General features: G+C 36.7%; 1 protein-coding gene across 1 annotated transcript; it reads right to left on the bottom strand.

Moving 5' to 3' along the window:
• Positions 1-10,246: 10,246 nt before the first annotated feature.
• Positions 10,247-10,750, bottom strand: LOC138338710 (uncharacterized). The gene has a single exon (XM_069289789.1). It carries the CDS (start codon positions 10,748-10,750, stop codon positions 10,247-10,249), a length of 504 nt encoding a protein of 167 aa, XP_069145890.1.
• Positions 10,751-11,909: the final 1,159 nt, after the last annotated feature.

The following is an 11,909-nucleotide window of genomic DNA, read 5'->3' as shown; positions in this document are numbered from 1 at the left end:
ATATTGAATACTTGTGGATTGTTACCAAATGTAACATAAAACCTAGTTTGTTATCCAATATTTTTAAAAAAACAATCACAATTATACGAAGGTTCACAAACCCCCCCCCCCCCGCAACAAAATAAAAAGTTATCCTCAAATGAAACTAAAAACAAAAGAAGGGTGAAAAGTAATATCGAAGTGGCAAAGAGAACTTATCTCGACAGGATAAACCTGGGCTGAAGTCTGCATGGTTTCAGCTTACTCTGCCTGGGCATTAATTCCCAGTATCTCAGCTATCAGGACACTCTCTATGTATGCATAAGTTCCCGATGTCTCATGATCTTTGGCTCTACTTGAGCCTATGATAGATGTATCCTTAAGTGATGCCTTTCTAGAAGTCTCAAACATGGCACCCTCAACGTCTATCAAATCATCGTAGACGGTCTCTTTACCAAACCAAGTTGTTGCTCATCAGTATCAGCCTAGGACATTATAGCAACATCATCGTCTCTAACCTCATCTTGGGTTGTAGCAAGAGACACATAAAAATCAGCTGGAACATATGCACTTGTCATGTCTGGAATTTCCCCAATCCCAAAAAGTGAAGTAAATAATTGTACTTCAAATTGTCTGGATCCTTCCCTAACTTAGTAATATTAGGTGTCAAGGTTGACACCTGATCTGAAGCACCATAATCTTCTCAGGGGATGCGACTATGATAATAAAGGCATTTAGTGTTAATCAGTGATCCCTCATATCAACCCCATGTTGCTAACATAGCAGTTATCACCCTGTCTATCATTCCAATCATTGCAGCCTCTACCTAGTGTCATAAAACTTAGTAGATTTGGATAAATTGCCCATCTAGTAGAGAATGGATTAGATGATAGGGGTCAGGACGCAGAAGTAGCACACAAAGATCTAGAGCGAAGAGGTGCAGCAGAAGTGTTCGGACTCTGCGAAGAGGAAGGTGCAAATGTACTTGAGGACCCATTTGCCTTAGTAGATAGGATTGCGCCTATAGGTAGAATATAAACATTGACCTCAATGGATGTGTATAACGGGGCTGTCCTTCTCCATTCAACGTCATCACGCATGTACATCAGCCTTTATATGTTTGATATTAGTAGAAGTGGTTAGCGTAACCTCGATATCCTTTTGCTCGTTCCTTGACACACGAACCTGTCAACATAATTTGGTGATCAACAAAGGAAATAGAAGCAATGTATGACGTTTCTTAGCCAGTATAACCATCTCCTGCTCGATAATAAACCCAAATCCAGCTTCTTCCTTTCAATGATTGACGAAAGACCTGCCATCTTTGGGTGGCGAAGGATAGAATCATTTTGGGATGGCATGATCGTGTTGGTGATCGTCCCAAACTAACAACTAGCTTTCATATTAATATATTACATATCTATCAACGCTCTATCTTCAATCAATCTCAGGGTGATGTTGCAGAGAAGGGGAACAACTATACATTTAGGTCATATAGAGTCTGTGTCTTGATCATACATTGAAAGTAATTCATGAAGTAAGAAGAGTGCCCAAACACATAATTTATTTAATCATTACTACATTTTACCTTCTTTCATCAGAACACCACAAAGTCCAACGTCTTGACGAAACTAGCTTTATTCTTCCATAGAGTTATAAAGTCATCATAAGCTGAGTGGAAATCTCGGATCCAAGTACAAGTGTATGGTCCACAAAGTTTTTTACCTATAATATCTAGAATTTGAGGGTATCTAAAACCTTTGGGTACCTGTCCTCCACACAATTTATGGACAATCTCTTCTCGTTAAGAATATTTCTTAAAATATTGTCCTTTAGTCCATTGATTGACGAGGTAGCAGGACCTTGTACTAGTGGTGAGTGGACCATTGTCTTCTTTAAAGTACATACTAAGCTGAAGCTGGAGGGGGTAAGACTCAGAGGCAATGGGATCCTATATGGGTTATTCATCTCCTTGGAGCGATGTTCTACTCTTCGATCCTGTAATAACTGGTAATCCTCTATCCCAAAGATGGAAGCATGAGAATCTTATGAGTGCCTCTCACTAGTTATGTGGTAAGATGTGTCTCGTAGATACTCCCCCACACACCAACTGTCCAAACTAGCCTTCTTTAGAGGCACTACTAAGGGCATCTTGCCCCTGCCTTTGCCTCGTTTTAAAGGTAGTTTCATTGCCTTTGGTTTGGATTCAGTTTCATCCTAATTTATATCAACTACATGTGCCAGTTTGAAGGGTTGCAAGTCTCTACCTGAATCTTTGGGTATAGACATTACTACAAATAACAATATAGAAAACGATATAAGAATATCAAGAAAAAAAATTAAAAATAACTACAGGAAGAATCACTAATCTGGCCGGCAAGTTGTTGAATCACTTTGACAAGCTAGGCGATTACAAAGGCGATTATGAAGTACTTTCGGCACATCACCAAGTGAACTCAACAAGCACAAACATTTTGCCGAAAGTTACCGAACAAGAACTCAATATTTACAGCAATTAAGGGTGATCTTAGGGAATGTAGGAGAACCACGAAGCCCTTCGATGAGCTTGACTCAGCTCGCCAAATGTCCCAACATGCAAGTTTTCACCGTGACTTCAAAATCAAATTTGTAGCCCAAGAAAATAATATTAAACACCAATATTATGAAAGGAGTAAAGAACCATAGTAACCATGCCTTATGGATACGAAAACTTCTCTCGATTTGGCTAAAATAGGCCAATTGGCGTCTTTTACCCTTAAGAATGGCGTCAACCGCTCCATCATTAGGACCAATATGACATTTAGCGTTATCGGGGGCTACTCAACCTTCACCTCACTAGAAAAAACAAATTTTCAACACAACCCAACAAATTTAGTGATGGAATTCCTCATTAACTTAGGTAACCTTTTGGTAGCCTCACACATTAAAGATACTGGAAACAACCTGAGATGAACTGATTCTTGTGATACGTTCTTGTATGAGAACATGACACAAACATCCACGAAGTTCCGAATGTGTGTATCGGGGTGTTCTTATCTGGTCCTCTATATAATCCTTTCATTTGGAGAGCCATAATATTGTGCTAGGATAATGGAAGACAATATTCCCATTAACAGCAGGTAGAGCAATTGCACCAACACCACCCAATTGAATCATGTAATTACATCATTAATATTCCCTGTATATAATATTGGTTCCCACTTGGATAAAATACTCCTGTTCATGATCATCCCTTGCTCTATAAAGAACAATTAAAGAAACAAAAATCAAAATAAATTTATTCATAACAACAAAAAATATCATAATTCAACTTCAATAATAAAATTTTATACAATAGCACTCCCTAACACTGACGGCATTTTGATTTAACGTCTCAAATACCACTCATTGGATTCTAGGGGTAGACAATAGTTATCTAGGATAAAATCTAATAAAGAGTTGGGGCCGAACCCACAAGCAATAATACATGTTTAAATTTTGTTATGACGTCGTAAATTTTATAAATTGTTATAGGAATATAAATTCTCAAAAACATATACAGAAGTAAGAGGGGATGACAATGAATGTTAGATAAGGGGTTTATATTTGCATTTAACATCTGAAAGAAGAATGAAAACAGGAGAGACAACAATATTAAGAGAAATCCTTGCGATGTGGTCGATTAATAGGCCAATAAAGATATTTGGTTAATTTTACTATTACAATAATTTGTTGAATTATTGTTGTTAGGCTTTTCTAAGGAGTTCTCTTCAGCTTATACTTTTAATGTATAAATCATACATCTCGGGAATCTTTTCCCTGAATGGAAGTACATAGCTCTTTAGAAAATCCAGTTCAGAACATGACACAACATTGTAAAGACTTTTCCTTTATTTTACTAGCTGGTTTTCTATAAGAAATTTCAAGATTTCATTCCTTGTCATGATCCTCTTCTCTAAGCTAGCTTTAAAAGCAGTGCACGAGAATCCATATAATTAGGTTCATACCACAGTTCATTCATGAAAAATTTCAATGTATTCCATACCTTAGCCTATCATGAAGTCAAGAAGTAAGGAAGTTTTTTCCCATTAGAGAGATATCAGAATAAGACCATCCAAAACTCCGATAAATATGCAATTTCCTTTGTAATTTTGATTCATCAAGCGGTAAAAGTACTTGAACACCATGAAGAAAAATTGTTTTGCAGTTGATTTATTGCTCTCTCAATCCACTCGTGATTATTGAGCAGAAGCCTAGGATGACCCTCTATAATTAAATTCTTGCGGCATGACCCTCTATAATTAAATTCTTCATGGTGTGTGAAATGTTTCGCGATAATAGAATCTGTCACATTGCTAAACAAATCCCTTGAACCATAAATTGTGACGCATGAAAAATCCCTGAATCATAATATCTTTCATGGCGCATGGCACCTCAAAATGATACATGTTTTTTTATTATAAATCCTTCCTGAATTCACATAACAGTTGTAGCAACCATATCTCAAAACCAATCCAAATGAGATGTTCAAAAAAATAATGAGGAGATTACTATTGGTATAACAATGCACATTTATCAATAACATAATCATCATACAACATCACTAATTAATTAATAACTCTTACTAATTTATTAATAATTCTATCAAACCACTCTCAAATATCATACACCAATAACTAATTATATTGCCTTTTATTACCCTTTTTCATCATTATAATTATTTAATATGGACAAGTCAACATGTAACTAAGTATCAATACCACCCAACATATATTGATGAGTCCAAGCTTTAAACATATTTAGAGTTTTGTTTTGATAATTTTACTATCCTCAAGCGCTGAATTTATGCTTTAAAGGGTTGTTAGAAAATTGATTTATATGTATGTAGGCTAAGGAACAAGGGAAGGAAACTATCGGATAAAAAGGAGCAAAAAAGTTGAAGAAGTGAAGAAAATCGATCCAGGTGATCGCTAAGACCCCTCAGCAAATCGCCGAGTAGATCTTTAGCCCGCCCAAAGTTCTAGCATGCCAGACTTAGGGAAGAACCAACTTGGCAAAAGAACAACCTCGATCGCCTTAAGTCAGAGAAATCTAAGGGCAAATGACCAATGCAAACCAGCGAAGGATTGCAACAAATAGTGGATCGCCGACACATTTCGAACAAAGGTTTTTCAGAATAAAAGCTGGGTTCTGAGAAATTGGACTTTGTAATGAAATTTTAGTCACTATTTAAATTTCTGATTACCTATGTTCTAGATTTTATGTTTTCTCCTAGTTTTTGAGGATACATTGTATACTTCAAACCTTTTTAGGTTCACACTTGAATATTTTCAAATGGGTTTCTGTATATAGACAATTTGGACGATTGTAAATAGTAATGAACCTTCCCCAGATTATGGATAATGTATTTGATAATCTTTTCTCTTGTTTGATGATGTGTAGCAAAAACACCAATTCTTGGGGTGTGATCATGTGTTTATTTGTGTAATTATCTTATGAGTATTGTTGTTTTATGATAAAAATGTTGGTTTAATGTGGGTTTAATCATTATTTGTTTTTTAATCATTTTAGTTTAAATGCAAATTCAATTCTAATTTACAGTCCCTGACTTGCTTGGAGAATAGTTTTGGAACCAAAACTTTTGATTAATGATTGAAAGTATTGGGTTGATATACATTCCAACTCAAGAGAGTTAATCCAAAACTCAATTCTACCTATCTAGCTCAAGAGAGTGGATACTTTAAGGTTGTGGTTTGTTTGTCATTTTAAGCCTATTGATGTTTGAGATAAATTTCTTCAATCGTATTAGTTGTTGTAGAAAAAGCGATTGAACTTGTGGAGACAATGGTTGTACAACAAAGAGGTTTATTCAGTTCCTTGAAAGTATCTTTCTTATGCTCTTGTTAAGCGTATTAATGCTTTTTAACTTTTCAATGTGGGAGATTTAAATTAATTACAGGGTGACAAAAACTAGAAATTGATCTCAGTTTCATTTTCCATTCGACTATTGGTTCTTGTTTATTGATAAGGAAGAAGAACATTCGTTCTTCTATGTGCGATTTCAAGTTTATTCAACTCCGTAATGATTACTTCAAAGTTCAGCTCGTTGTGGAATTAACTTAGTTGCATTCTGAAGATAATAAATCTTTTTGTGCCAGTATCTTAGATATATATGGAGAAGCTCTTTGAGCTGAAATTCTGTAAATTTTGAGTTAGTTTGTCCTAGTTGCAACTATTATTTAGATCTTACACTAGGTAATTCTCCAGTTTCCATTTGCAGGATATCATTTTCAAACCTACGAAAAAATTCTCATGATTTTTTCTACATGTGTGGGAACGTATTGCACTTACCAAAGAATATGCATTCATCACAAGTAAGGTGGCAGTAATATGGTTGCTTTGCCCATAAACAAAATGAAGGTATTTTCCCACTATCATTTAAAGGTTATATCCTTCTTCGATATTGATGTTAGTTTTTTTCACAATTACATTCATCTTGATGATCAAGTCATAGGAACTAAAGAATAACTCAAGAATTAATGCACCGCCATGTTTTTCTCATCTACCAACATAGAAACACCTCCTCCTCCTTCACCACCGCCACAACAATTATCACCCGTTCTTCCACCATCACAATCAACACAACTGACCTTTTCCTCTATCACAACCACTATCTCTTTAGCCAGGTTCTTCTCCACCTCATTTTATGCCAATGATTTTAAACAATTCACGAACTTTTTGCATGTCATGCCCCGAGCCACCCCTGTGAGGTGGAAACATAACCTTGGACCATAAGTGATCCCAAGCTAACCCTGATGTCATGATCATGAGCATACTAAAGATAATAAACTTATGCGGAAGCTAAATCATAACATAGAATAAAAAGATGGGGAATACCTATATGCTAAAACTAATATATATATATATATATATATAAATATATATATGTATGTAGAAATAAATAAAACTAATGAATTTAATACAAATGAAATATTAACTAAATACTAAGATGAATCTAACTATATCTTAAATAAGCCACTAAACTGGACTAGAAATACTATGACAAGCCCCAGCTAAATCTAGCAAACACTGAAACAAAATGACTAAAGACTGAAATGACACTCATGACTGTTGTCTTCAGAGAATGAGGACTCACCACTAAATTTGTTGAACTCAAGATCGGGAAATTGATCTGCGCTGCATGATGAGAACCTGAACCTGTATTACGAGAAGATAAAGTGCACATATGCATCAACACATGAAAGGTACTGAGCATGTAAAATAGAGTAAAGTTGAAATAAAACAAATCTGAACAAGCATAAAAGCAAGTATAATAATCTTACTTGATAAACTGAATTCTTAGCTTACTTAATGCAATGACCAATTTATAGTATGCAAAGATTGAATACTGAATATACTGATAAATGGTCAATACAAAGAGTCTAACCGAACTATGAGAGCTACTAATAACCGATAATAAAACCACATGACGTAAATGTGGAGTCTGATGTATATACCCCACCGAGATGACCCAATATACCCTTGCAAAGGTATAAAGGCATGTTGGTGTGATCACTAAACTGATTGCCCACAGAGGGGACTTACAACCTACTTGCCTAGTAGTTCTGTGACTAATTGGGTACGCTAAACGCTAGTCCAACTCGGTATTATGCTACTCCCTATGAATCCTATAAATTTACTGGTTATGTCTGTGTTTCTATAAATACTAGATAGCTAAAAACTGAGCACACAAATTGAGAATCCAATAATTAATCTGGTAATTATGCATTTATAACTGAGATATGTATATCTGAACTGTCTTAAATATCTGATCGAACATGTGTACTTCAAGAACTAAATAAATACAAAGATAGGGTTCTGAAATTCATGCGATAATTTGAGTAATAACATAATAATCTTATTTGGAAGATATATTTAATAAATTTGTGAAGTTTTAACAAAGTTCTAGAAACCCTAGGCTTAAGCATGATAATAGAATCAAGAATCTGACTGAAAACTAGGTACCCAATGGGTGAAAGGAATCCACTACTGAAATCACATATACTTGGTGATGAAATCCATAGAAAAATACCTAAATTTCCAGGCTTGAACCGCTGGAGCATATTGCGTTCTTGATCTAGGGTTCTTGATCTTTTTCTCCTTTCTTGCTTTTAATTTTCTAACATTTTGATTTAATGATTTTACTTAGATATGTTTTAATTATGTTTCTAGGATTAACTTGACTAAAATCTAATTATTTAGGGTCAAAACAACATAACATAAGATTTAAACGAAGTGGGATCCCCTGGGTAAATTGTTGCCGAATCAAAGGACGGCCAGGACTGACGGTCCGTCGTCTGACTGACACCACATCGTTGGATCCGTCTACTGGCCTTATTCGATTGGCCTTTCCTAAAAGGGGCATTACGTTTTTAGCAAGGTCGGTGGCTATAGAAAGATAATTCAATTATCTATCTATCGATAGGTTATGGGACACCTATTTAATTTTTTTCTAGGAGTTATGACGATTTGAAATTGACCCATCTGCATTTCCCCTTAACTACCTTCAAATTCTCCACTTACGGTCCGTAGGTCAACTTACGGACCATACTGATCATCCGTAGCCCTTGTTAGAGAGTGGGTGAAAGGAGTATTGATGGACGGTCATGAACTAAGGACCGTCGTCTAACCTACAGACCGTAAGTTCGTCCGTTGTCCAAGACGTAACCAATTTTCTGGGCTAAAACTTTTGGGAGTTTCTGATCCCATCGACGGTTGTGCAGGACTGATCGTCGGTCAGGCTATGGTCCGTCGATGCCACCGTTGGTTGCACCTGCAGATTTATTTTTGTAAAGCTGGATTTTTTGGTCTGTTTTGGCTACGAGTTGTAACATTATCTCCCTCCCTGGAATGAAGACTAAACTAGATGAACTAGAGGGAGAGAGCTGCAAACCATACTATAAACATTGAGAACTGAGTTTCTTACTTAACCGAGTTCCGATAACATGCAAATACGCTTAAAATGCAAGTACAAACTGAGGGAACATGATTCTAATACATCAAGCATGAATGACTGGAAAACTGAAGAGGAACTATTACTTCAAGATGGAGTGGAATAGGAAAGAAAAAGGTGAGGATACTTGGCTTTCATGGCTGCTTCTGCTTCCCAAGTAGCTCCTTCTTCGGACTGACTCCTCCGCAAAACATTGACTAAAGCGACTTCTTTGTTTCTCAATCTTCTGACCTGACGGTCAAGAATCTCAACTTGTACATCCTCATAACAAACACTATCTTTCACCGTCACTCTCTAATGGCACTATACAGGATTGGTCAACCACACACTTCTTTAAGAGTAAAATGTGGAAGACCGGATGCACTACTGCTAATTCTGCTTGCAACCTAACTAATATGCCAATTTGCCAACCCTTTTCAAGATCTTGTAAGGGCCTACGTATCTAGGAAAGACCTTCCTTTTCTTTCCAAATATCATCACTCGTTTCATAGGTGAGAATTTCATAAAAAACCAATCATAAACATGGAACTCTAGTTCCCTTCTCCTTACATCTACATAAGATTTCTGACGACTTTGGGCATTCATAAGTATATCTCTAATGAGTTGCACTTTATATATAGTATAAAGGACTGAATCTGTCCATATCAAAAGCTGCTTCACCTATTTCAAACCAACCAACATGAGATCTACATCTACACCCATATAAAGCCTCATAAGGGGACATCTTAATGCTAGAATGGTAGTTATTACTATAGAAAACTCAATAAGGGAGAGGTGATCATCCCAACTACCCTTGAAATAGATCACACAAGCTTTCAACATATCCTCTAAGGTCTGAATGGTACGCTCTACCTACCCATCCGTCTGTGGATGAAATGTTGTACTATGGTTAACTTGAGTACCAAGACCTTTCTTAAATGACTTCCAGAAATAAGAGGTAAACTGAGGACCTCTACATGGGATGATAGACAAAGGAACACCATTTAACCTCAATCCCATTAATGTAAAGCCTTGCATAGTCTTTTGTAGAATATGTAGTCTTGACCACCAACAGGCGATAAGACTTAGCCATCCTATCAACTATCACTGAAATGGTGTCATGATGTTTGCGAGTACGCGGTAATCCTATGATGTTGTCCATATTGATCACATCCCACTTCATAGTAGGAATATCGATCTCTTGAGTCATTCCCCTTGGTTTCTGATGTTGTACCTTGACTCCCTGGCAATTAGGTCACTTACTCACTAAGTCTGCTATACTCTCTTCATGCCATTCTACCAATAGACTTCCCGCAGATCGCGGTACATCTTAGTTGCACCTAGATGAATAGAATACAGAGAGTTATGGGCTTCTACAAGAATAAGTTGTCTCAACTCGCCCACATCAAGAACACACAATCTACTCTGGTAGCAAAGTACACCATGTCCCCCTTGGGAGAAAACGTCCAGTCTCTGATTATGGACTAAACCCTTAAGTTGAAGCAAGATTGGATCACTGTCTTGCTTTTCCTTAACCTCTACTACCAAAGAAGATTCTGCCCCATTCTGAATTGTTACATCGTTGTCTGATATGCTCATAAGGCGAAATCCCAAGAGATCAAGCCTGTGAATATCCTCCAGTAGCTCATTCCTTTCTACCTCAACATGGGCGACACTACCCATAGATAATCTACTAAGATCATCTGCTACTTTATTCGACTTACCAGGATTGTAATGCTCACTTATATCATAATCCTTAAGGAACTCAAGCCATCTCCTCTGGCGAAGATTCAACTCCATCTAGGTGAACATATAATGAAGGCTCTTATGGTTAGTGAACACATCTACATGAACACCATACAAGTAGTGTCTCCATATCTTGAGTGCAAACACCACTGCTGCAAGCTCGAGGTCATGAGTTGGATGGTTCTTCTCATGAACCTTAAGATGTCTAGAGGCATAAGTTATTACCTTAACTCGTTGCATCAACACACAATGTAGTCAAACTCTGGATGCATCACAATAGATCACATAACCATCTGAACCCTCTGGTAGAGTAAAGACAAGAGTTGGTACTCAATCTTGTTTTAAATTATGTGAAGCTTTTCTCACAATGGTCTAACCATTGACACTTGACCATCTTTTGAGTCAACCTAGTCAACAGTGAGGCTACGGATGAAAATACTTCCACAAACCTTATTAGTAATCCTCTAGTGTTAAGAAACTTCTGATATTCGTAGAAGAGGTAGGTATGGGCCACTGTTTCACTGCTTCTATCTTTTGTGAATCCACTCGAATCCTTTCGCTAGATACAATGTGACCATGAAAAGTTACATATTGAAACCAGAACTCACATTTGCTAAACTAAGCGAATGAATGGCGATCCCTGAGCGTCTGCAAAACAACTCTCAAATGACTTGCATGTTCCTCCTCACTACTAGACTAAATGAGGATATCATCAATAGAGACGATAACGAACAAGTCCAGCTACTGTTTGAAAACTCTGGTCATCAATTCCATGAAATCTGCATGAGCATTAGTTGGTCCAAACGACATAACTAAAAATTCATAATGAGCATACCAAATTCTGAAGGTTGTTTTCGAAGAGTCACTACCTCTGATTCTAAGCTGATGATAACCCGATCTGAGATCTATCTTTGGGAAATGGCTAGCACCCTGAAGTTGGTCAAACAGGTCATCAATCCTAGGTATGGGATACTAATCTTGATTGTGACCTCGTCAACTGTCTATATTCAATGCACATTTTGAGGGAACCATCTTTCTTCCTTACGAACAATATTGGTACACCCGATGGTGAAATGCTAGGTCTGATGAAGCCTTTATCTAGAAGTTCTTTCAACTGCTCTTTCAATTCCTTAAGATTTCATAGAGCCATTCTGTAAGGAGGAATAAAAATAATCTGGGTATCTTGAAAGAGATCAATTCCAAAGTCGATTAC

The sequence above is a fragment of the Solanum lycopersicum genome, chromosome 10 (genome assembly GCF_036512215.1).
Source record: "Solanum lycopersicum chromosome 10, SLM_r2.1".
NCBI lineage: Eukaryota > Viridiplantae > Streptophyta > Magnoliopsida > Solanales > Solanaceae > Solanum > Solanum lycopersicum.
Note: the sequence above shows the minus strand (reverse complement) of the source record. Positions and strands in the feature narration are given on the sequence as shown.

Bases quoted from the DNA above. Each gene is read 5' to 3' on its own strand.
- LOC138338710 (XM_069289789.1), bottom strand. From the start codon at position 10,750: ATGGAGTTGAATCTTCGCCAGAGGAGATGGCTTGAGTTCCTTAAGGAT.